This window comes from Carassius auratus, chromosome 10 (genome assembly GCF_003368295.1).
Source record: "Carassius auratus strain Wakin chromosome 10, ASM336829v1, whole genome shotgun sequence".
NCBI classification, from domain to species: domain Eukaryota; kingdom Metazoa; phylum Chordata; class Actinopteri; order Cypriniformes; family Cyprinidae; genus Carassius; species Carassius auratus.
In genome coordinates, this window is record NC_039252.1 from 3,314,340 (window position 1) to 3,342,159 (window position 27,820).

Consider the following 27,820-nt stretch of genomic DNA (forward strand, 5'->3'; position numbering starts at 1 on the left):
CAGTTTTATGTAACCTGGTTTCATGAAAAAAATGTTTTACCTCTTGGAACTTTTTCACAGGACGCAAAATACGTACCATATACAGCAGTTTTGTGATGTATTCGATGTGATATGTCCACTGTGTGCCGGACATATCATATATTTTTTCCCCAGAACAGATGTACATACATATGATACATTTTATGTGAGGTTGGTTTTGTAGGTGTTCACCATAGTTCTGAATTGAAATGAACATTAAGTGGTGCTACAACTCTCATGCTCTGTGACGTTTAAAAATAACAAACCATCTGCACTACACCAAAACTTACCTGATAGTATGAACAAAAGTGAATGTAATATATAACGCAATCGAAAGCATGCCATTTTAGCTTGTTTTACGATATCTCAACTCTTTCATTGTCAGTAATGTTTTTGATGGGATTCTTACCCAAAGATTAATCGATTCGGCATCCAAAGTCCCACCTGCTGAGCTAACGAGCAAGCTTGGAAACCGATGCATATGGAGCTGTATCAGAACTGTGCACAAAAATTATTAAAAGATCACTGTTGTACCGCCTCTAGTGTTCCTTTATGTTGAAAACATCTCAGGTTACAAATGTAACTATGGTTCCCTGAGTAGTAAACGAGACACTGCATCCTCTAGGGGTCGCTATGGGGAACACTTCATCTTGATCCGTGTCTGAAGCATACATTGGAACAACACCTACGAGTTGGCCAGCGACAGCCTCTGAAGTCACTACCAGTGCAACTATAAACAGGCACTGGGCGAATATGTCATTCACTTCTCCTTCTGAAGCTTGCATCTGAAGCATGGCAGGGAGCAAGAGGATGGAGTGTCTCGTTCCCTGCTCACAGAACCATGGTTAAATTCGTAACCTGAGACGTTCCCTTTCAAGGGAACTTTGAACTGTATTCTCTAGGGGTCGCTATGGGGAACAGTATACCCACGCTGCCATACTGAGGGGAGTGCAGGCTAGAATCATGGTGAACACGAAGTACCAACTCCATGGGAGTTGCCCTGGGACATTTAGATTGCTGTCTGTGACAGTACCCCTTACGGCCAAAGGCCTAAGATACATACCCAACTTAATTGTTAGGGTCTCGGCCCGGGGTAGAGCTGAAGGCTTGGAATCAGGAAAGATTCCTTTAAAGGGATACGGCTAAGAACCTAGCATTTTATACTAAGTCATGCCTGTCACACAGGGGCTACCGCTTGCTTTCGTATAAGCTTGCTGAAGGAGCTGTCTCAACACATCCCTAGTAGCAACACCCTGTTTAGATAGGTATACAAGGATACATAGGTGGAGTGGCGCCCAAGATGAACGGGACTTTTACCAACTCAAGAAAGGGCAGGAAGAAACTGCACGAAGCCCTCGCCATATAGGATTTTAGAAAGAATGCAGAATACAAGCGTGCAAACTTACCACAGTGTGGATTTCAGAAAGTGCACACTCACCATAGCATGGATTTTCAAATACTGTTCTAAGGAGGGGCTCTCGTGTCACTTTGATAGAGCAGCTCATAGGTGGTGCATCTCCAAACAGTATGTATGAAAGTCATCAACTCGATCTGTGGAAATAATGCTGGAGCGCTCTGGGGAAAAATCAGATAACTCAGTTTCATATTAGAGGAGAACTCCAAATTCAGAGTAGTGCACTCATAGACGACCCTTCTTGGAAAAGGGGAGCACTGCTAAACTACCACGAGAATCGCCCAAATAACCCCTCATGTTGAGGGAAGCGATGCTTGAAGTGTATAAACAAATACACACTGGCTGAATGGAGCCCAAGTAACCCATGTCTATTCAGCTCAAGAAAGTGAACGAGGCAGAGCGTTTAAACCTTACCATACTGGATTTCAGAAAGTGCACAGAGTCTTGCATGCACACTTACCACTAATGTGGATTTTAGAAAGTGCGCAAAGTGTTCACGTGCACACTGACCACCATGTGATTTTCAGAAAGTACACAGAGCTTAGCGTGTGTACCTAAAGGTAGGTACAAGAAGACTTCTATAACTGCCACCTCAACTTCCCTCTGGATGTGACAGCACAACTAAGCGGCCAGGAGACCACTCAGGGTGACCTGGCCAGACATCCATGGAATTTCCTGCAGTGATGTGCCAGGCCTGATGATCAGGGAGGCTCCCGCAGAAACCTGTGATCTCAGCCGCTTAATACTGGAACAAGAAGCAAACACTGTAACTGAGCACTGCAAAGGAAAATGAGTTTATTAGTAGACACATAACCAACAGCATTTTAATACACATAAATATATACAGAAAGGTTTACATACTCACCCATCCTCCTGCACTGGAGCCCCATTAAAGGGGTGCCTCCTTTTAGTCCGGACCATCAGTAAGGTGGTTGCTATGAAAATAGAACCAGCCAAAAACATTATTGGTCCAGCATAGGAGACAGTTATGCGAGAGGTTTCTACCTTACCTCGATCAGGTGGAGAGCTGGTGGTTACAGGGGAATTAGGAAGGGGAGGAAAAAAGCGAACGAGTAGATACCTAGGTATCGCTCTGATTCAGACGAGAACGCTGCCTTGTCTGGATCACATCCCTTAGGTTCTGCTTACCTCCTTGTGACCCCCGATTCCTCTTTCCTTTTCTGGCAGGTGGGGGAGGAGTGCGAGTCGCGACAATAGCCTTCTGTGCCTGTCTTTGAACCTCAGATCAAGACAGGCCAAGACCCTTATGTTGTTCGGGCTCAGACCTGGACCCATGTGGAATGAAGGATCTGAAAGCAGTGGAGTGCGCCTTCGTCTCCCCTCGATCACCGTCTCAACAGAAATACCGAAAAGTTCAGAAGGTGAAACCTGAGCATTGAGAAGAAAGCCTTTTCTTTCTTCCCGTGTCTGCCCATGGCGGCCATAGTTTGATATGCCTGAAGCACCACCATAGTGTGTAATAAAGCCACAGCCTGACCTGCTGCTGCGTATGTCTTGCCATTTAAGCGAGATGGGCTTTAAGGCTTAGATGCCAAGGAGGGAGATTAAGAGAGGATGTCTCTCCTGCAGATAGAAAGCTCTTTCTACATGGGGCATCCAACTAAATAGCCGTTTTCGCGCATAGCACAACTCTTATGCCAAAACCGATGGATTGCCTCTTTTATTTCTTTTTGATCTCTGTATGGAGATCAGGCAGAAATGAAAGGCTCACCTGAGCTGGAGGGCTATGGTCAGAAAGATAATGCTCATCGAGGCGGCCTCACTGCGTCATCTTTTTAGCACACTTTCATGGCTAGTCCAACTTTGCCATGGAGCGACCCATAAGCTCCAACAGGCTCTACATATGCAGGGCAGGAGGATTGAGGAGGCTAAGCCTCAGCTTCTTCACCATCCTCAAATATCTCCTGTTTTTCCTGGGTAAAAACCCAGCAGAGCACTAACCTCAGTATCAGAAAGTGTTAAAGATATAACATTATCCTCCTGAGGCTCTCTCTCGTCCGCCGCCGACAAGCACGAAAGGGAAAGTCCCTCTCTAAACCATTTAGACAGATCCAACTGTACTTCTAGTGAGCTCATTTTCCTCTGTGCCTCAGCACCGGAGGGTTTTCTGAACAGCGGGAAAGAAAGACGAACGAGAGCGGAGATTTTTTCATTGAAAAAACGCTCACAATGCACGCAATTTGCCTCCTCAAAGACATTGTGTGCGTGCTCTTCGCCCAAACAAATGACCCAAAGAAGAGAATGACGTGTTCTCCCAGTGCCTGTTTATAGTTGCACAGGTAGTGACGTCGGAGGCTGTCGCCGGCCAACTTGTTGGTGTTTTTTTAATATATGCTTAAGACACGGGTCACAACGAGGTGTTCCCCATAGCGACCCCTAGAGGACGCAGTTTGAAGTTCCCTTGAAAGGGAACTGCAGTGATATGTACTTATTGGTACATATTTCGTATATTGCAAAAAAAGTTCCCAAAGGTACACTATATATAGTCATGAGACCTGTGGCCTGTAGCATGAATTGAGATGAAAAAAACTGTAGAGTAGGTTGTAGAGTAAGTTTGTAGTTGAAAAAAATGTCAGCCTGGTTTAGATCAGGGGCCTGTGCCATGAATTCAGATTAATGGTCTAGCCAGGTAAATTTCAGTTTAGTTTGCACCAATCCTGGATTTTAGGTTCCATGAAAGTGGCCTGGCTTTTAGCGACGTTCATTGCCATAGTAACATACACTGCACAGCTAACCTGCTCCAGGGTAGGTTATGTTCTGGGTAAGAGATTACAAACTAATATTGGACCAATCAGATGCGATCAAAGGGACACATGTCTGATGCAAAAAAAGTCACTCCACCAGTTTATCTTATTTACAAATTAAAAAAGTACCTCCTCAAATTAGCATCAGATGACTAGCTTGCCAGTTAGCATCAGCTATGAATATTTTTTAAATATGCCTGTACTCTGATTTTGCTGTAAATGTAGTGCTTTGTCAGATCTTTGGGGCAAAATGCCCACTTGATACACATTTCTGAAAACTCATTATTCATACTTGATTTATAATTGGAGTGTAAAAAATAACAGTTCTTAAGTGAGATGTTTTTCCCAACACTACCCTACTACCTTTCATAATGGGGGAGTCCTCCTTTGAGGTGAAGCCAAAATCACCAGGGTCATACTGCATCAACCAAAACTATTTTAGCATTTAAAGAAGTGTCCCTTTAATTAAATACCACTTTTATGTTTTGAGAGTGTAAACTCATTCACGGAATCATGAACTCTTAAAAAGAACATTTTTAATCCAATGCAGGTTTGACCTCTCCTGTCAAATGTAGCTAAAACACAATTCTCTTCATAGAGAAATGCTATGCAAATGAGATACGGCCAAAGGAAAGCACTCTGTGAAAAACATGGAGTTTAATTCTTTATAGTTATATGCAAATAAAATCCTTCAGAGCAAACTTTAAATTCACATAGCTATAAATGTGGAGTAAACAAATCATTGCCCATCTGCACCAAATCCTCATGCCAGCTGTGCAGTGGGTTTGAGAGTCAAGTTGTTGGGATGCTTGCTGCTTCAGGGTTTGAATGACTTGCAGTCATTAACAGACCAATGAATCAGAGTGTCTGCTACTTATAGCATGATTTTAGCATTTTTAGCATTTCAAATCATGATTCAGTATTATACAAAGAGAATGGAAAGTTTACATAAATCTGTAAGAAACATCCCGGGGGTTTCAGATGCAGATAGTTCATGTAGCATGGAACTGAAAAAGGTCTGCATATAAGCAGTAGGCTATTTTAAATAGGAAAATTTAAAAGGTGATAATGAATTATAGAGAATCCATACATTTACTCCAACTGTATTAATGATATGTGATCATGTTATCTATCAAGCAACTGTAGTCTGATTCAAGTATATTAATATAATCAAATTACAAGTACTTATTTATTTGGAATTTGATTACATACAGTAATCCTGATTACATGTTACCAGTTACTATCTGAGATTGCATATATGTCTCTATCACAGTAGTTGGCATCCTGAGTATCAAAACATGACATGCTGCAAAGTAGGGAATGGATACCGTGCAACGAAGTTAGCCAATCACAGCAGTGGGTGTCTACTTCTGTTTCTGCAAGTGGTAACTATTATTATTCATATTATTATTTTTTACAATTGTACCTTTTTTTTATAAAAAAAAAAAAAAACTTTATGAGCTAGCCCTTCGAAACAATACATTGAAATCTTAAACTGCATTTCATTACTTCTTTACAATTAAGATATTCAAAACAGTTTTGTTGTTTGTTTATAAATGTTACTTAGAAAAAAACAAGGAACTGTAAATGTTATTTGAAGTCAGAACTGTATAGTATAATGAAGTATACCCGGGCCTTACAGTGTACAGCCTTACAGTACACTTACAGTTCATTATATTGCATATGGACACTTGAAACTAATTTAAGAAGTCTTGAAAGAAGTTCATCTCACAGACATATATCTCAAAGCAATTTTAATACATAGAAACGTAACAATTCAAGGTTAACAGTGTGTGTTCAAGGTGACTAACTCCAGAGATGACGGAACAGCTTTCTTCTTAAAAAACATTCTCAGCTTTGTGTATAAATAATGCAGGAGACACTATTATACATCACAGTTTGACACCTTAAGTAAATGTCATTTGGACACATAAATGTCTTCCATTTAGACAGTTATGCTCTGACATTTTCAGAATTTAACTTCTGGGAATATAGAAATACACATATATCCATTTTTTATATATCTGACGTAATTTCTTCTCTTCTCTCCAATTTCTTCAACTTCAGTTTAATGGGGAATCAAAAAAAGAAAAAGTATATATATATATATATATATATATATATATATATATATATATATATATATATATATACAAATTCAGAGAATGTGCAGGCTTGCTTCCCTTAGGAGACACAATTGAAATAATCAACTGGTAGGTCCAAGCCTTTGAACAATGTAACCCATAAAACTCCAGCTAAATCTCCCATGAGTCTAGGACTCGGTCGATGTCTTTGTCTTCTGATACTGTTCCAGCTCTTTTTTCTTCTTTATGGCAAGCTGTAGTTGCTTTTTGATAAGCTGGATTTGTGTTTCCAGGTCTGTCAGTTCCTGTACTATGGGGTTCTGGGAAAGGCCCAGCAAGTCGGTTCTTCCGTTCGATGTGGTCTGTAACGGAAGTTGTCTCTTGTCCTGTGGGGACAGCAGCTCTTTACAGTGAGAACATTCCAGGTCATTTTGTTGTCCATCTTGACTGGACAGTGTTCGTCTGTTGCAGTTGGAGGTTCCCAAAGAGTTCAACGGCATTTGTTGGTTGTTTCCAACATTGCAGCTTAATCGGGACAAGAACAATGCCACATTATCAGTATATGAAGATCATTTTAAGAAGTTTGTCATGGAAAGTTATTCTAGTTGTAATGAAAAACATTGTTTATAAAGACTTTCTTCTGTACAATACAAAAAAAAAAACAAAACAAAAAAAAAACATTTTGACTGGTCTTGCCATGCATATGCAACAAAACTGATCAATTTTATTTGTTTATACCAAGTGTTCTGAAGCCATATAATAGCTTAAACTTCTTCACATCTAACCTAGATTTCCTTGGAATGTTAATGAAAGATGAAGCTGTCATAAATGAAGTGTTCTTGTAAGTCAGATCTTAAATTAATTGCCTGATCTGTTTCACAAAACTAGTCTGACAACGATCAACAAATAATTAATTTTATGGTAATTTATGTCATTTTTGAAACGTGAAAGCTCCTGTTCATTATAATTGCATGAAAAATAGCAGCAAGTGCTTTAAAAAATAAAATAAATAAATAAATAAAGCTGAAATAAAATATCAATATCAAAACATTAGATTCAATAATCAATAATAATAATAATAATAATAATAATAATAATAATAATAATAATAAAACTACAAATATTCTAGAAATGTAGCCTAAGCTGAATTTCCTAAATTATTAAAACCAAAACTGAAATAAAAATAAAGTTAAATAGGAATAAAAATGAAAACAATATCTAAAAAATAGATAAAAGCACATAACGAATAGCAATAATTGATCAAACTGAAATTAAATTGAAAACTAAAACAACAAAAATAAAAAGCAGTAAAAAAATAATAATATATAAATAACAATGATTGTTTAGAGTGGAATGAGGGTAAGTACAGTAAATGATGACCGAATTTCCCTTTTTAAAATAAATATTCCTTTAAAGATGTATTTCAATTACTTTAATTACCAATAATATATCAGAAGCGAACAGTACTTTAAGGAAATGTCTCGGTTACGTACAGTATGTGTAACCCTTGTTCCCTGAAGGAGGGAATAGAGACATCACATTGTGATCAACGAATTGGGATCATGCTTAGAGAGATCAATCCACTTCGGGTGTAAACTAAATGAGCCAATGCATATTGCCATGCAATGATTGCATCCAGTTGACCGAAAATGCGTGCAGGTCCTCTACCCTCTGGATGGAGGCCAGTGCAAGCAGGAACAGAGTCTTCATTTATAGAAACTTCAGCTCAACTAACTGCAAAGACTCAAATGGGGCCCTGCTGTAGTGCTCGGAGCACTTGAGACAGGTCCCAAAGAGAGAACAGAGGGGGGCAGGGAAGGATTTAACCTTCTCGCCGCCCTAAGGAACCTGATGACCAGGCCATGCTTGACTACCAACTTGCAATCACAGCAACATAGACTTCAAGGGTGGAGGGAGACAGCCTTCGTTCTAACCCCTGCTGCAAAAAGGACAGCACGACTCTGATTGGGCACCTTCGGGGGTCTTCTCGGTAAGAAGAATACCGTTCGATGAACAGGTTCCACTTCAAGACATAAGCGTGTTTCGTAGACGATGCGCTCACTGAAGTGAAGGTCTCAGCTTCCTCCTGGGGTCTGTGCCAAGTGATCCCTTGGTAAGGGAGTAAACAACTGCCCAGAATATGAATGGCACGAGGCAACCTCAGATGCTTCTGACTCCAGAGGATTAGGTGGTGGGCGAGCTGCGACATGCAACGGGAGCATGTGCAACCTTGTCGGTTGATGTGCACAATGGTCGCAGTGTTGTCCATGCAGATCAGCAGATGCTTGCCCCGTAAGTGCCCTCTCTGAGATGGTTCAAGGCAAGGCATACTGCTAACAGCTCTAGGCAGTTAGGCACATCCAAGCCCCCCATTTTATGTGGCCCCCCAGCCAGTGGTGGAGGCATCCGTGTAAACCACAGCATGCCTGGAGACCTGTTCTAGAGGCACTTCTGCCCGGAGAAATGCAAGGTCTGCCACGGGGTGACAGTTTGGCTGCAGGCCGGCATAACTTGGACCTAGAGCTGTAGTCAAGTGAAGCTTTGTCGAGTCCAAGACCAGGACTAGTCGAGACCGAGTCAAGATTGTTTAATTAGGGTTGGAGCTAAACTCTGCAGGACACTGCCCCTCTAGGAACGAGTTTGCAAATGTAGGATTATTTTTAATTTATTTTATAATGCTGCTGTTTGCTAACGTCATGTCTGTGGTCAGAAATTAAAACGACTGATGCCTTGGCACAGCACACACATGCAAAGCTCAGGATAGGATGCATGCGTGCAGTTAAAGCTAGAGGGGATACGTTTTCATCCTTTCAGCTTCATCCTTTCCCATAACAAAATTGAAAACTAAGCCAAGATGGAGAAACAGCTGATCATAGCTGTACAGGGTTAGCCACTTATTATTTGCTGAAACTTCTGCGTCTTCATGGAAAGCAGGTCATGGTTTCTTAGCAATAGCAGATGCCACGGGAGCACAAGCATCGAGTGCTTGGAGTGCTTCCACACATTTTCAGGCGCTACATGCAAATGTGGTTTTGTTTTGAAGAAGAAAATAGCATATTGCTGGTCTCAGTCGAGACCAAAGCAAACATTTGGCGAGTCCAATTACCAAGTCCGAGACAAGTCTGAGTGCAAACACCAACGAGTTCGAGAAAAATATCTCAAGTCCGGTCTTGAGTACTACAGCCCTACTTGGACCCGGTGAGTGTCGAGTAGCCATCCCCACCTCGGGGCTTGACCATTGAGCCAGTGTTGAAGCAGTCTCATAAGAAGCAGCCCCATCAGCATGACTGCTGCTGCAGCTGCCATATGCCCTAGAAGCCTCTGAAACTGTTTAAGTGGGATCACAGTCCTGCTCTTGAACATATTCAGGCAGCTCAAAACCGACTGAGCACATCCCTGCATGAGGCATTCTGTCTGTTCGACAGAATTCAACTCCATACCAAGAATAGAGATCCTTTGCTTCCAAGAGAGTTTGCTCTTTTCCCAGTTGACCTGAAATCCCAACCGGCTGAGGTGCAAGAGTACCAAGTCCATGTGTTCGCACAACTGATCCTAAAACTGAGCTAGTATGAGCCAGTCATCGAGGTCCCGCTCTCTCTCAGGATAACAAAGGGCGCTTTCTGTAGCTTTCGTGAAGACATGAGGTGACAGGGACAGCCCAGAGATAGGACCTTGTACTGATATGCTCGTCCTTCGAACACGAACCGCAACAATGGTCGTGTGCCTGGGTGGGTGGGACGGCCTGCCTATACCCAGCTCCTCTGTGTTCGGCTGAAACTTCCTCTCCAGAAAGTTCTGCCTCACCATCCAATGCAGTGATCAACATCCAAACGTTGGGAGGAGCGCTGAAGGAAACTGCTGGCATGCACTTTGTAGAGGGCCCAACACATTCCTGTGGCAGATCAACAGGTTAAGCAGAAGCACCGTACTGCCAACACGAATCTCTCAAAGACCATGCTGAACTCGTTCAGTCTTCTTCTCTCAGTAGAGCAGTCAGAAGCAAAATTATGTGATTGCTCTACTCCGAAGCAAAAAGCTGAGCTGCACCTGCTGCCTAATTATACTCGCGTTGTGATAAGCGGCAGCTGGATGCAATCATTGCATGCCAGTATTGGCTCGTTTAGCTTACACTTGAAGTGGATTGGTCTCTCTAAGTGAGATTCCAATTCTTCGGTCACGACGTGTCTTGTAGTGACCGAATGAAAGGGAAATATGGTTATAAGTAAAACATATTAAAGGACTTACAACAAAATACTGGTAAAGCTTGTAAGAGAAACTTTATGTTGTTTTATTCATATGATGTCAGAAAGATCAATCCATTTAGATATTTTTTGCTTTGAAATAACAAAGATTTCTGAGAATGACACTACTTTAGCACTTCGATGTTGTGTGAATGCTAGACATTATTTAAAAGCTCATTTGTTATGAAAGCAGTGTACCTTTTCTCCAGTTTTGCAACAGTCTGTAATTTGTCTTCTTTGAAAGTCGGGTTAAGTGCTCGATGTAATCTCTGAAAAAAATCAATTATTAAAGGAAAGAGGTGTTGAGAATTACAAAGTAAGTAATGAGCAAAGCATTCCTTTAATGCTACAACGAGTCACTAAGATGACATGTAATTATGTGTAATATAACAAGCGTGGAATTAAAGAAATGAACTTACTTGACTGGTGTGAAGCCAGTATTTATGCTGTGATGACTGATGCATTCTGGGTATCAGCCAGCGATGGACAATGTGTTCACCCAGTGTGGTGAGCAGAGACAGGGCCACTCCAACGCACAGCATGACAAATAACCCTGAGAAGTGCTTTATCCCCATCTGTAGCGTCTGAGGATGACAACAGAAAGTCAAGGTTTGAAAAGAGGAATAGTTCAGCCATGAATGAAATTTTGTCAGTATTTAGTTCCATAAAACTCCATATTGTTTAGCTTATTCGGTAAGACACAAAAAGATATGTCTATAGTTATCTTTTAATGTCAAAAAAGATTTACACCATTAAACCATCTCAGAAGTAGTTTGAATGACTGGTGCACTTTATTCCAAGTCTTCTATGAGAAACAAATCATAGTTATTATCCTTCTGAAAACGTTCCTCTTTACCAGTGCCCGGTTGCATGAAAATCCTTAAGTGAGGGTTTCCCTGAGGGAGAAAAAATCCCTGAGGTAAGGGGTTTTATTAAGAGCGTTGCAAGAAACCTCTTAACTGTCACCCTTACCTAAGTGTTTATACTAAGCGTTTCACAGTAGTTTCTGACAACATACGGCAAAGATCGCCGCGGTTGCTATAGTTACTACCTCTAACAGTAAACAGAACATAACGAAGCCAAACCCTTACTAAAATCACAATTGTATTAATATATTTTTGATATGGAGAGTACAAACATAACAGAAAAAAAAACCTAATCCAAACTGGAAAGAGGACGAAAAGGCAATTATTGTTTTCGTAAGTGGTTATAATAATAATAATAATATTTTCATCCTTTCATCAACCATTCATCGTCTCCAAGGGATTATTACGATCATTAAATACACGCCTTGGTATATCCTCCTCTTCAATTAACACTAAATCAGCCATCGTATTTTGAGTTGAAGTTGACTTAAGGGAGCTGTTTTGGTCCCTTAAATTTATTAAAATGAAATGGACACTAAGGACTTTGTAGCAACGCTTAAGGGAACACTTAGAAAATTAAGGGGAAAAACTTAATAACAGCCTCAAGTTCCTTAAGGAAACCCTTAGGGTTTTTTCATGCAACCCAAGTTTCACTAAGGGTACCCTTAACCTTATATCTAAGGGATTTCTTAGCTTAAGGAGTTTCATGCAACCGGGCACAGAGCTCTTAAATCCCTAACTCAATTAAACAAGCTAACAATACATTTGTGGATGAAGAAAGCAAATAATGCATGATTAGAATGATACAAGGTTTAGTAAATGATGATGAAAGCAAGATCTAAAAAAGGAAGCATTTGTTGCATTTAAAGTTGTGTGAGACAAGTTAGTGTGTTTGTCTCTCTGTGTGTATAAAATATATAAAACAATATAATCCTTTTTTATATACATCAACACTTCAGAAGTTGTCAGTACACTTTTTCTTTTGAAAAAAAACAAAAAACAAACAAACAAAAAACAACAACATAACATTAAATTGACTAAAAATTACAGTAAAGACGTTTATAGTCTTAAAATGTTTACAAAAGTTTTGAATGCAAATAAACAATATTCTTTTGAACTTTCTATTTATTGAACAATCCTTAAAAGATGTGTCTAGGTTTCCAAAAAAAAAAGTATGTAGCAGACCAACTTAAAAAAAATAAATAAAAATCTTACAGACCCTAAACATTTATAAATGTATATGTATAATAATAATAAAATACAGCTTTACTTTCAAAATAATAAAAAAAAAAAAATCCAAGTGGCCGTTCACACAGAATACGTCTTTGCATGTAAAATGCAAGACAAAGCACTCATTCATGGTTTTAAACAAGTGCAGCTTGTTACTGTAAACAAAAGCATGCAGCATTGCTCTGCCTCCAGGATCTTCTGATTGGTCCAGGTTCTGGAGGTGACGTTAATGAATGGTGCGGCGTTTAAAATGTGAAATTCTTTTAACTTGACACCACTTGACACTTTTAACTTGGCATCTTAAAAATGGGACGTTCATGTGTGAGACATGGCAAAAGATAGAATACGATAGAAAAACAATGGGAAATTAATGCACTGGAATGGAATGGTTCTGTGTGAATTTGAAAAAGTTGTTATTTTCAGTCCTAAAAAATAGACAGCCCCTTCTATGTGCCACTCCTGATTCGAAAGGAAATGTGTCATCAGACTATTTAGATAGATTCACTTTCTTAAGTGGACATCATCAAAAAGATAGCATCTCTGATTTTTTTGTTTGTTTAAGACTCACCTCAGTGACTGCGAAGCTTCTTTTACCGCAGGGTACCACCTTATACCACTTATCATGCAGCATGTCCATAAATCCATCAGATTTGTACTGACTGACCAGCTCAGAGATATTTGAGGTGAGAGGAGAGTTCTGTTTGAGCCCAATGCCATATCCTGTGGAAGGATAGGAAATATATTTTTTATCAGCAAGTGCACAGTAGTTCATTCATGCCATAACTTAGAAACAATAACAAGTGAGAAGCATTCATTTACTGGCCTTCAATCGCAAAAGGCTTTCCCACTGTCAGCATCTTGCAGTCTGCATCAATAGACACTTCATAGTCTAAAAGTGCTTTGTCCATTATAAAAGCATCCAACTTTTGGGGATCATCCCTGGAATGGCATCAGACAGTTTGCTATTATATAATATCACATATATTTGCTGCATTCAGACATTTTGTCTATGGAGATACAATGTTGTCACAGTTACATTCTCGTTTATCTTATGCGATTAGAAATGTATGTTATCTTGCAAAAACACGTGCTGGATTGATTTAAAAAGAGAGACCTGGCTAACCTTCTTAGGAAAATATTGCACATTTCATCTGCTTCTCCTGAAATCTATTCATTTTGCTCTGCTTGAAGGAATTCTACACTGTGGAAATATTTTGGAGTATGCAGTCTGATTTGAGGACTGCATCAAATCATGTCCTTAAGGTTGTGGAAACTCAAAAGAGGAGTTTCAGACTTACAACAGAGGATATGAAAGAAGGAAAACCACTTCTAAATTTAGTTAAGTGTGGCCTGTCGAACACTCAAGTGACATCTGGAGAATCTTGGCACTAGCTTATGTGCATGGGTAATTTTTGCAATTATTAAAATTAATTAAATAAATGTATTTATTTGTATTAATAAGTATCTTATTTGGGTGGTTGGGGTCCCTGACTAATAAATAAAAATATAATAACCCAAAAAAATAAATAAAAATAAAATAAACTTTACTTTACTTTACTCATTATCACGTTTTCGTTATTTTCCATGTCCTACATTTTCAATACATTTTTTTTTGGCTATTGCTGAATTTTATATATATATATATATATATATATATATATATATATATATATATATATATATATATATATATATATATATATATATATATATATATATATGTAGGACAAATTGAAAATAAATTATTAAATATATTTATGAAAATATATTTAAACATCTGACATTTCGCATTAAAAAATATATATGATTTTTTATATATGTATTCCTTGATATTTATAATCTATACTTTGCAATGAAGGAATATGTTTTTTGCGTGTATTGTCACACATTCCAGCAATGCAGTTAGTAATGAGTAATATTTTTTTGCATGCAAATTTGCAGCCACCCAGATCATTCAATCAGTAGAAATGTGTGTTTTCAACACAGTCTAAACATTAGTCAAGTCTATTCATTCCCAGTCTTATACAGTGAAACCACTGGGTTTGCACAAAACTGCAATAAGGCCAAAGCCATCTAAGAAGGACATGGTAGAGGGCATCCAGCAAATTATTGCAGCTTCAATGATCAATGCCACTTTGCAATAACGATTACGACTTACTTAAGAAGATCTATACCATCAGGGGTTGCAGGGACATTATAACGTCTCATGTATTCATACATCTCTGGGAAGCTCTTTTTCACATAGTCCTCAGCGCTGCTCTCCCGAACGGTTGCAAAGCGGAAACCTTGTGATGGATGGTGGAGCTTGAAAAGCAAAAGGACCGGTTTCATCAACCAGGAAGTAGATTTGTAACCTCTAAGCCTGCCAGTCATTGACATAATCTGAAAATGGTAAACACAAGTTGATCTTACCTTGGGATCATGTATACCTGAGAGTTGCTCGTAGGTTTTCTCACCAACCATGACAGCGGCGAGATTAGCCGTGTACGTTGAAAGGCAGAACAGACAGAATATGGCCCAGAGGTTCATGAGGAATCTGCCGGTCCAACACTTTGGTGGCTTAATGGAGGCAGTCCTGCCGAATAAGATTGCGTAGCAAACGTTTAGCGCAGAGGAGAAAGAAAAGACACGGTCCCTGTTCCTTCCCCTCGGAGTCATGCCGAAAGGGCTTTTCCACTCGTACAAGGTCAGGAACACGGCCGTCACGTGTAAAGACACAAATATTCCCAGCCACATACTCCAGTGCAGGGGCCACATGAAGGCGCCGATAGGTGCGGCGGTATCCCTAGTCCTGACGAGGATTCCCAGACTGGTGGAGAAGAAGGGGCTGGTGAAGTCGATGACCTGACTGCGTGCTGAGTTGATGCTAAAGGAAGTGACGGCCAGATGTGCCGCTCCACTCATGAGGTCCCCTACCAGCCCCGTCCAGCGACCGTTCTTGTAAGCTCCATATTTCCCATCTCCCACGATATAGAGGTCAAAGTCGAAGCCCATGTCCTCTGCCAGCTTCTCCAAAAGATCAATGCAATATCCATAACAACATTTTTTTAACGCCATGGAGACACTGTCGTTGGCACCTTGCAAACCCTGAAAAAGGTTTTCCAATAAGGATGTGTCATTTGTTAGGGGGTCAAGGCACAGCTGGCCAGCCGGGCACAAGCCTTCTTCATCAACGTCTCGGGTGAAGACAAACGGATGTTCTACCAGGGTGACGACGCGCAAGTGTAGACGAGAGGAATGCCGCCAGTCCACTCCTGCCTGAGAATGTCTCTTGTTAGGCCAAACTCTATAATCCATAACCAGTTTGCCTTGCTTCCAGCTGCCAAGGCGCGTCCACATGGGTTTGCCTATTGGGTCCTGCTGGAGATTCCATATGAAGTGATGGCTTTCAGAGATGATGGTTGATTCCTCCTGAACATTGATGTAGCCACTTAGGCCGTCAAAAGACATGCTGGCCATGTATCTAAAAATATAAGAAAATCATATATCATTGTAATCCATAGAAATTCATCCAATCTAATTCTGACAAATATAGCATCAAAGCAAAATGAACCTGATTTACTTTCACAACAACATGTGACTTATCTAAAGGTCCGTTCATACATAGTATGATAACTTTAAAGTTTAAATAATCATTCAAATTCTTTGAGAATAGAGAATTCCTCATCACAGCTTAAACGATGATGACAAAGAGAAACAATATCATCACATTCAGAACCTAGCGCAGGGTGAAATAAGGACAAACCCAGTGAATAGGTTGTTTTGACCCAGCGGTTGGGTTAAATGTTTTATTTTTAGTTCTATTTAACTCAACTATTGCTTAAAAAACTACTCTATATTTCTTGCTTAAAATGAATCCAAAATACAGCAGATTGGAAATTAACATTTATTCAGATGTTCAATAAATTGACATTTCTTGAAAATATAAAAAAATCATATATATTTTTAAATGACTTATTAATAAATGTTCACCTTTTGATTACTGCTGATGCCTCTAGAAATGATGTGTCAAATTTTTATTTACAACCTATCCTGGGCTCATTTTCAGCCAGCCATATAGTAATTTTTAAATAATATTTGAAAGTCGCAGTGTTTGTTAATAATATATTTTTTAGTGTAAACAGAATGTTATTGTGCAACGCTCATATAGTTATCATTATATTTATTAATATGTGTGAATAGATCCTTTCTTTGAACTATACATCAGTGCACATTTCTCTAAAACAACAGATTTGGAGTATTTAAATGCATTTAAACGGTATGTGACACAATGTACACTTGGTGTAAATAGCTAACTAAATATAAAATGGTGAATTTTTTTTGTTGTTGTTGTTGATTGTTTTTGTGCTAAATAAATACTATTCTAATTGCAAAAGATAAACTACGCTATATCATATTATATAATATACTGCTACTTAAATTGCTCCAGTTGATGGTGTTATTTTTCTTACTAGCATTTATATGTAGATTAACCGCCTCAAATTATTACTAACTTGTAAATCTAAAGGCTCATATTTGCCCTGCCTAATAACTGATTATTTTTACTGGATATATTGTATTGCATCTGAAAATATAGTATCACAGAAGTTAAATATGTGAATGCCTTATCATTTTATCTTTAATACTCCAATCTCACAGTGAACCAACTTCCCGGTGGGTAAGCTGTGCCATTTAGCCACTGTACTTGACTGACCTTTCAGTTTAGGGAATATTACTACCGTCTTATTACTGTTCTATCTTCAGTTCAGTTTTTTCTTTTTTCTTTTTTTCTGCAGAGGTGTAGCTAACAGTAACTCTTTTAAATCAGTAATGATAGGAGTGCTGAGCCTGTGAAATTGAAGCCCTGAGGTAGTTTGCTTGGAAGTTGGTGGTGTTGTTTCCTGACAGTGCAGTGTAGGAAAAAACGCTCTTGATATGCTGTCTCTATGAGCGTGTTTGCCACCAGGCTAATTTCGTGTCTTACTGCTTTTCATTGCACTAACCGCAGCCTTTTCTTGCTCACTATGAGAATGTTTTGTTTGCTTTTTGTTCAATTCTGTTGACATCAGAAAAAAAAAAAAAAACTCTTGACTGTGGATAAAGAGGATAATCTTTATAGAATATGCAGACTTGGAGTATTCCAGTACCAGTTTATCAAAATCAATATAAAATTATATAAACCAGTCTTAAGTGTCTTATTTTTGTGCGTAGTCACACTTTATTTCTTTCTTTTTTTTTTTCACTTTAGTTCAAATCTATTAACAGTTACACGATTAAAACTGATCTTGAATAAATGAGCGAAATGTTAAGTTGGTCACAGTGCCAACACCTCATCTGTGGTCATTCTTCAATAAGGCTCATTAGTTAACATTAATTAACACATATAAAAAAACATTTAAATAATATTGAACAATATTTCCACAGCATTTATTAATCTTGTTTCATGTAATCTTAGGGGTGACCCCGAATAGTCGATGAATCGATGCTTTGATTCGAGGAGCCTGATTGGACTACCAATCTAACAGTCGAATATTCATGGGGTGTTATTGATTATGCCATTTTGACTATATGGGGGAGCTCAAATGTCTGATTTCACATAGATCTACCGGTTTTCTCCCAATAAGTTAATATACAGCCTATTATGATAAAGCTGTAAGAATCTGAAAAGAAAGAAGCTTCAAATTAATATTTTAAAATGTGTGAATAAATCCAACCACCCCTATAGATTTATGTTTCACTTTCCATAATCCGTGACCAAAAGAAGAGCATCTTGGCAGCAGGGATTTAAAACTTTACCAAGACTCAAACTGAAACAGGCAGAGACTGGATTTTTTCGTTTAGGTAGGGTACAAGTGATTTCAAAACATCTCAGCCGGTGTATATATATCATGGATATATTATTTACCTGATATAAGATGCATTTGGTTTTGAGTCAAGCTCTTCATTGTAGTACTACGGTGATATCTTTTTTTTTATGCAGAATATTAATAACTATGACTAGAACTGTTATATATTATTATAATGAGAAGACCATTATAGAGTTTAGCTGCCATGTTTCTGCACATTGTTTCGTGAAGAACGCGTCCACAAAAGGAGTTCGCATTCAGAGCCGCGCAGATATTTTCATGTGCATTCGGGCTCTTTTTTCAAATAGCCTATAAGTCTTAATATTAAACGTTATGTTCTATAAATAACGAAGCGTATTCTATATGAAATTATGAGTTGAATCCCGCTGATTAAAAACTTGCTATCAAATGTGTCTCTCTACTGGTCAACTTCAGCACGCGCAGTTCAAAACAGAAATGCATATAATAATAAAATTTTAATTGTTATGGTTTCGCCGACGTCAAGTGTTAGCTATATGTTCATCAAAACATAAAACATTATTTACCCTGTTTTTATCTGCAAGGTGTTCATTACACATTTTCCCAGTGTGTAACATCAGTAATTATGTTAGTCGAATGTCTGACTTGACTCTTGTTAATGTATTTTGCCCCGGCCCCAAACATAAGATTCGACTATCAGTCGAATATCGGCAAGATTCGAAAGTTACGATTCGACTATGAAAATCCTTAGTCGGGGACAACCCTAGTTAATTTCTGCATTTACTAAAGCATTTATAAAATCACAAGTTGTGTTTGTAAACATGAATGCACTGTAAACCAACATGGTTTAGTTCTTCTTCATGGTTTACTGGTTTACTTGGTTTACTTTTCTTCATGGTTTGCTACTTCTTCATGGTTTACTTTTCTTCTTTTCTTGTCTTTCCATTTATTTAAAAAAATAAATAAAAAACACCTGGCTATGCATTCTGTACTAGACTAACTGAGACTTGTCATGGCTCTTGTATACTGTTGTTGTTCTCTTGTTGACCTGATTGCTTCTATTGTTCTCATTTGTAAGTCGCTTTGGATAAAAGCGTCTGCTGAATGATTAAATGTAAATGTAAATGAACACCGAAAGACCCCCCCCCCCCACCCGAGGTTTATATAGATATCACAGTATAGCGATATTGTGAATTCTTATGGCCACAATAACTGATATGGAAAATCTAATAGCCCTAGTGTCAGTTGGTTTGAAGTTCAGTGTTTGAACAGACAGAGCTACTTTGTGTATCCACAGATGCTAATAAAGAACTTTTATTTTTAGGAGTGTATTTTAAAAGCTTTTTTTTTATTATTATTATTGCAGCCTTCACATTTAGAGCGTGTGATGCCACAACTATATCACAAATATTACAAAATATCAAGCAGTGTATAAAATAAAATACCTGGACAGAAAGGCTCCGGATGTGAGATTTTTAGTCTCAAGGCTTGCCAGGCAATTTGTGATGCCAGGAATCAGCGCCAGTTCTGGAGACACAATGGCAGCCGATCCCACCGCTCGTGCCACCAGCTCTAAAGCATCCTGGACATAATGATCCAGCGAGGGCTCACCCATACCACCATGTGCAATAAGACCCATGGGAAGCCCCTCTGTCCGCAATACCTCCACATTCTGAGAGTCTCCTATAATCCAATGGTAATCGGGTAGAATCAGACCAAACTTTGCAATCGTAGTAAAGATTCTCCTTATATCCCTGATGTCACATCCAAAGGTCACTATAGTAGATGTCGAGTCCTTAATGGACTCAAGCTGAACTTGTAGGGACATCTGAAAGTCACTTTTGGAGCTACCATTGGTGGATATCTTGAGGACTGTCCCCAGATGAAATTTGGAGTTGTTATGGAGCAAGAAAACAAAGTCTGAAATATTCATCTGTTGACACATCACCAGACTGACATCATACCAGTTATTCATGGACAGCAGGGAGAAGATGAGATCTGCTTGAGCGGTTTGAGGGTTTTGCAAGGCCATCTGGAAATGGAGAGAGTTCTGTTGGGAAGAAACAAATGAGGTTATCATTACAAAGAGATGGATATACGGAGTACGGATCTTGTTTGTCAAATATCCAACTAGTCAACTGGTAATATCAACTAGTTCATCTGGAATCAACGAATGAAATCATGATTCATGGCTGTATTAAAATGGCATAGCCGTTCTGAGTTCGAGGATGTGAGCCACCCAGAGTAGAACATCCTGGTTGTCATCTATTATAATTACTGTAATTGCAACATTGCAAAACAAAAATGCTTCTTTTAATAAATGCACAGTATATTTACTATTTTTACTATTCTCCATCTAGTTGATTTTACACATCCCTTCCTGTCTGCCAAACAGAGGGAAGGCATGAGTTTTGAGATCAACAGATATTTATGGGAAATGCATGATTTGATGGACAGTCTCCTTCTGTTTGCAGATTGAGTTTCTTAAACAGATTCTCCTCTGAGAAAAACACTTTTTTAGATTTCCAGCATGATGTCCAAGTGAGCAATTCTTTGCTTCCGAAAACAATTTCTCTTAAACGCTCTCTGGTTCCATTTATGATGCATGGAAATAGAAATGCATCTGTTATATAATCTCAAACTAGCTCAACACGTTTGAAAGTTGACAAATACTCTGAAAATAGTCCGTTTTTTGTTTATCTGTTCAATTAGCCTCCTCAAACGCTTGGAACTTGCATTGATTAATTGCATTTGACTGCATCATGTTGCTCAGTCCAAAGACAGAACTCACAAAATTAACCACAATGATCTGCTTATTTATTTTTTTATTTTTAATGGTAGGAAATATTGGCCAATGGACCAAAATACTGATTTATTTTTTGATTTTCCTGTAACTTGATGATGTAGCATGACCAGGAGCAATGTTGCCAAGTCTGTGATTTTCCAGCGCAATTTTGTTGCCCACTAAGGACATCAAGAAACATTAATTACATGAGGTCTGGGATCTCAATGTTTTAATAATATAATAGCTATTAATAACATGACATTGTGCTGCTAAGGATATCAAGACCTTAACAGATACTGCCAGATGAAATGTTTAGCCGAGCAATTTAATTTCCTCTGGGGCTGCAATTATGCGATGGCAGAAAACAGGCTAATCAGAATTGATTAAGGAAAAGCTTTCCAGGGATTTATCTCAAGATGTCTAAACAAAGTCTGACTTATTTTCAGCAGAAGTTGTCTTGAAATCTAATTGGCCTAACCTGTGGGAGAGTAATAAGTACCACTAACAAGTTAAGAAGAGACACTTAAGATGTTTTGAGTGGCTACATCATCCTGAGTATGTTTTATACTGAAGAAGCCCGTGTCATTAGATGATTTGCAAGCTGGGATACAGCCAGATATTACTGCTGTGTCATAAAAAACCACTGGAGGGTGATACAATTAAATGTGCGTTTCCAGCAGCTTTGAAGATGAATGGGTAAAGATGGGTGATTTGATACACCCCAGTTCTTCGGGCCTGTGGAGAATGGCTTGATGGACTTTCAGTTTGTCTCCTCATAACCTTGAAACCTTCAAAAATATCCCGGAAGGAATTGGGAATGATAAATGAAACCTACAATGTTGTGAAATAATATAGTTATTGTAATGGTCTTTAATAGACATCTAATTGTCACCTGTGTTACAGCGGAAATTATTACTGCCACCTTTTCCATAACAGATGGGCAAAGTAAGACAAAATGTTCATAACTTTGAAAAAAAAAAAAATAGATCCAGGAAAAGAGTTTTTAATGTTAATAAACTAACAATTCATACAATTCATTAAACTATTAAACCTACATCTCCAATATGAACATTTTACTTCAGTGTACTATAAAACTGCATGAATACTAAAGATATATATATATATATATTATTATATATATATCAACATCAAACAAATAAGCAAATAAAATAAAACATACTATACTAAACTAAACTAAACTAAACTTAAATAAAGGCAAGTTCTATAAAGAATCCATTGATTCTTAAAATGGTATTGCATCCCTAATTTAAATGTCAATAGCCTTTCTGTGTTAACTGACAATGATTTTCCCTTTGGGCTGTTTTGCTGCTGATGTTTTAATAAATAGGCAATTACTACATCATCATCCATCTGCAGACCTTTTTCTTCACATTTTAAATTCTTGATTCGTATTCAGTAAGACAAGGTAAAAGTCTACTGTTTTAGTATACTTATTTCTTTCAATCCTTCCTTCCTTCCTTCCCTCCATCCATTATTTAATGATATGCAATCAAATAAATTGAAGGTGTTTCATCATATTTATGTATATCTGACTTTTATCGTATATTTAAGTATTGTGAAGAACCATATATATAAAGACCAAGGAGTTCTGTTATGGCAAAGGTCCCAGAAACCTTCGAGTTGAAAACTATATGTTTTGTATACATCCACCATCTGAGAGCACAATTCCTGTTCTGACAGAAGTCTGTAAGGCTCAGTAACGAGCGCATTGAGAGACTAATTGCTATTTGGACAGATTCTGAGACACCAATTCTTTTTCTGACTCCGACACCGATTCTGAGCTCATCGAGAAATCTGATCAATCTTATATGAGCCATGTAAACAAAGAGCTGACCAGAAGATGGTGCTAACTTCAAAAGATCAGATATCAAACAGCTCTGTCCTCAGGGTGCACAGTGCTTTTTTATCAGATGCTATGTGTCACCATCTAAATAGCTGTTTTATTTTTGGGTTTAGACTGATCCAGCAGGTGTCACAACAAACTTCCAATTCCATTTCCAAAAAGCATTTTCAGCCTTTCATCAGACACCTTAAGTTTTACTTAGCTTTAAATATAGACCAATATATAGTGAACATTTGATACGAGTCATTAAAGCATCAGTTATACTAATCCATAGCACTGAATTTATGATTTATGCACTAAATATGAGACATGCATTCTTAAAAAAAAAGAATGAAAAAAAAAAGCCATGAAATAACCATTTTTGGTGGTTAATCAAAGAACATTGTCTTAAAATATATTTCTTTCTTTCTTTCTTTCTTTCTTTCTTTCTTAATAATCTGAAGAACCTTCTACTTCCAGTATAATGCCAATGTTTCTAGTTCTTCTTGGAAATGATACTAAATAAAGAACCTTTATTTGAAAGAGTGTGGTATAAAACATGTTCAGCAACAACACTGTCATTGGTTTTGACAAATTTGATTTACTTACCAGTTTGTAAAAATATACTACACAATGCTAACTCTGCAACTTAAAAATAGAAGCTTTTAATAACATTGTAATAAACAAGTCATAACATAACAGACTTGCAGACTTTAACAGAAATGCATGCAATATGAAATGTAGTATGTATTTGGGTATGTTAATTTTGAAAAGAAAAAACATTTTATAGCCGTGTTTTTGAGTTACATAAATATTTGTGTTCATTTTAGTGGCTGATGAAAGTGACCATTCAATTTTGGATGTTGATATGCATCTTAAAATCATTCTGTATTCTCACCTCATTCTCAGTTTAAGATATTGTCAACATTCGTATTATATATTTGATAAACTATGGATTATTTTTGTACCTGACATTCATATCACAAGGGAAAATACACATTTATTTGAAAGGCAGGAGGTAGCACATCATATATTTATTTACTGAGTCTGCAATGTACTGTTTATAATAATAATAATAATAATAATAATAATAATAATAATAATTAAAAAAATAACTACTAAAATAATTGACCATTCATGCATGCTTCCAATCCAATTTCTCAGTTCCAAACGTTTTCAACGTGTCCTCTATTTGTACTTGTGTGTAGTGTAGTCCCTAATTTCTCAATGAAGAAACGGAGCTCCAGACTAATGCAATATATGTAAACATGAGTATTTTTCATTAAAAATAAATGAATAATAAACACACCTGACACTGGCGTTTGAATTCGCTCTGGACGACGCTGATGACCGGAATCTGTAGCGTCGTGGCGATAAATTCCAGCATCACCAGCTCGTCCCTGTTCTGTGGGAACGCGACGATGGCAGAAACTCCTTGCACGATGACAGTGTGGCAAACACTTTGCAGGAACGACACGGGATCTGCGCAGGCAGGTGTAGATGAGGAGGAAAAGGAGAAAGCAGGTAATTCCCCCAGTCCTGCTTCCACGGCCATGACTATCTCAAGGCTGAGGTTGTAAGGTAAAAGCCCCGCCACTCGATTGAGAGTCTCTGTAGCGAGCAGAACAGAGTCTCGAGGTAGAAACACAGTGTCCGGACCCACTTGTTTGAGTGCGCTTTTACTTTTGAAGGCCTTGTGGGGGTTATTCGCTGAGCTTTTAGTCCTGATACCCCTCCATCCTCGTTCGTGCCCACTTTGGGTCATCGTGTCCCACTCTTCCCACGTTTCTCTGTCTGCTTCCCAGTCTGTGTCTCTCCCTCTGAGTGAATCCAGCCTGAACACTCGAGGCTGCAGGTGCAGAGCTCCGACTCTCACCGTGTGTCCGATCCTCTTCAGAATCTGACATGGCTGTGGATGTGCCAGAGATGCTGGGGGAACAAGCAGCATCATCAAAGCGCTTGGCGCAAGTAAAGAGAGCCACAGCAACCTGCCCAACGCACCCCAAATCCAAGAGCCCGGCATTACTCCAAAATACCCTCGGTAAAGCTCTGGAAACTACGGGATCCGCGTCCACCTGCGCGCCCGGTGGTACAGCGCTGGATAGATGATGGATCGCCGGTGAATCTCCTAGACGCAGCAAAGTTGCGCTCCTCTCCAACAGGCTTCTGAGGGATCACCAGCAGTGCACATGTCCAACGCGGCTCAAAACACTCGTTGCTCATCTCAAGCGTTTGTGGACAAAAATATTCTTGGTACGAAATAATCAAGAGGGTGTTGTTTTTTTACGCGCTCTCCAAACAGGTGAAAAGGCAGTAAAGTGATGTTAAAACCCCAAACCACTTTTATTAGCCAAGGTCCAAGGATGTGAAACAAATACTTCATTTTCCATTAATTCCATTTTTATTTTTGCATGCAAACCTACATTGCATCCTGAATTTGATCACGAATAATCATGACGGATCTCCAAAAATGTTGTTAATCTACATGCAAACTTTGTCGGAAAAGAAACGAGCGTTTAAATGGTTTAAAATGCAGTTTAAACATGATGCGCAGTGAATTTGTTCCGATAAACCCCCACAATGGCACTGGAATAGTGCAGATTATTGCACTGGCTGTGCTGTGCATTTAACCCCTTCATTGCTGCACTCACACCTCTGCTATACACAGACATTGATGGATTTAGATATAACATTTTTACCTCAAATATGGGTTAACGGCATTTATTTAATTTTATTTGCATATCATTTAAATTATAAGATAGGCAAATACATAACAAAATAACTCAAATTGGATTCAAACTGATTTTATCTGCATGGCACTTTTCACAATATAAGTCAGATTTAATTAGATTCACGAGTTCACATCTACGTATATTAATACCGTAAGTTTATGCGTATTTGGCGTGCTGTCCGGGTGGAGGGCTCCGAGCTCGGGAAGTGGCCCGAACCCAGAGTACTCCCCCGGTTGTGGTAAGAGTAGATGGATCTATAAGTGAGGAGAAATGGGGTGGAGGAGGGATGCTGAAAACGGTCAATGAACAGAGATAGGTTCTGCTGTCATTTATACCTTGTCATGAGTTGATCACTGATTGGTCTCCACTTGTGTTAATCAGGTTAATGAACTGCGACTGTTCCTCCCGAACTTTGTTATAAAACAGCATTTCTCGCACCATTGAGCAAGCTAAAGGAAACAATGTGACAAGGAAAGCAGATGTTGTTTATGCTCATGCTGGCAAAATATGTAGTAACTCCAATTTTCCTTTGATAGTTTCACAGCATTTTATCTGTAGAAGCAGCCAAAAGAAGTTACACACCAATTTTTCTGAAAATAATTCTGATTGGTTAGGAAGCCTAACCTCTGCCTCTCCCTTGAATCATCAGCAGTGCTGTCCTTCTATCAGTGACGCAATCCTGACTTTTAGCAGGAGAGGTTGGATAAGAGGAGGGGCGTGACACCAGAACAGTGCTGTCGATGAGTGATGAACAAGAAAAATCTGATGGATGTTGTACCTCATCACCACTGCCATATCACGAATCATTCTTTTGAGACTATGCAGCCAGAGCACCGGTTGTGCCCTGAGGTCCAGGTCGGTCATAGCTTATAGACCGGTTAAATAGATGACCTAAGGATTTGACCTTGATCTCATTATATATATTTATATGCAAATGGTTCTAGAACATAGTTTACAGTAAAACATGTAATTTGATGTTATTACAAAAGGCACTTTTTAAAAGTTTTTAAAAGTGTTATTAAAATGACATGAACGTTTCTCTCTTCATGTACACTTTTATTAGTTATACTATCTGCAAGTCCAGTTTACTAAAATATATTTTAAAGATTTGAGGAACAAATCTTTTTTTTTTTTCTTTTTTTTTTCCACAATGTTCTGGCTCGAGTTTCAGTAAATGATGGAAGGAAGGAAATAAACTGATGATTCAAAAACACTGAGATGTATACAGTACATTTGCACATACTGTGTTGTGTTTGTATACATTATTATTATTTTATTTTATTTTTTCAATGAAAAAACAAAAACAAAACAATTTTCCATGTACTGAAATGCTGGGTGATCAGTGGAAGTTGAGTTTGGGGTGTACTCACATTAGGCGTTTTGATCCATGCCTGAGCTCGTTTGAGCCCCAAAGCCTGATTCGTTTGACTAGTGAGATCACTCTGTGTTCAGCTGGAAGAGATGGCCCAGAGTGCAGTTCATTTGTGCTCGGGTGTGGTACATATGCTATGTGAGTGCTAACTGCGCCAGAGCATGATACAGATAATATTTTGTGTGCGCTACTGTCATCAATACAACTGCACACATATACTATTACTACCAGAGCCGATCCTTCCTATACACAAAATACGCAAGATGAGTAGTTTCATTTACTTAATCATAACAACTCATACCCCACTCCACCGCGTTTTGCATATAGGGACCCCAGAAGTTTAGGATCGGATTAGTCTAATTCTCGGAAACTTACAAATTAAAACCAAGGCATGGCATAAATTACAAATATATTAAGTTGAATATTAGTGAAATTTGGATTCCCCGTTATTGCGCACTTGACTTAAGCATGCTCTGGCCCGGAAAGCTTAGTGCAAGTGTGAGAGCGGGGGAGTGGGGAGGGGGAATGATCACGCTCAGGCACGATTCAAAGCAACCTACTGTAAGTAAACCCTCAGTTGTGCTTGCTTAATTATAAAAAATCATTTTCATACTGTTGTTTGCCTCTTAACATCCAGTGAAAAAAAAAAAAAATACCCTAGGTGCA

The 27,820-nt window shown here is 38.4% G+C and overlaps 1 protein-coding gene across 1 annotated transcript; it reads right to left on the reverse strand.

Moving 5' to 3' along the window:
- Positions 1–6,377: 6,377 nt before the first annotated feature.
- LOC113109575 (glutamate receptor ionotropic, NMDA 3A-like) lies at positions 6,378–25,473 on the reverse strand. Its single transcript, XM_026273226.1, has 8 exons — positions 24,360–25,473; positions 19,868–20,472; positions 14,777–16,081; positions 13,442–13,557; positions 13,187–13,338; positions 10,942–11,106; positions 10,721–10,791; positions 6,378–6,806 (listed from the first exon to the last, which is right to left on the reverse strand). Exons 1-8 carry the CDS (start codon positions 25,071–25,073, stop codon positions 6,470–6,472), a joined length of 3,465 nt encoding a protein of 1,154 aa, XP_026129011.1. The 5' UTR covers positions 25,074–25,473; the 3' UTR covers positions 6,378–6,469.
- Positions 25,474–27,820: the final 2,347 nt, after the last annotated feature.

Bases quoted from the DNA above. Each gene is read 5' to 3' on its own strand.
- LOC113109575 (XM_026273226.1), bottom strand. From the start codon at position 25,073: ATGCCGGGCTCTTGGATTTGGGGTGCGTTGGGCAGGTTGCTGTGGCTC. The intron at 20,473-24,359 runs GTGTGTTTATTA...TCTTCCCAACAG, and splicing joins AATTCAAACGCCAGTGTCAG to AACTCTCTCCATTTCCAGAT. The intron at 6,807-10,720 runs GTACACTGCTTT...GTCCCGATTAAG, and splicing joins GTTGCAAAACTGGAGAAAAG to CTGCAATGTTGGAAACAACC.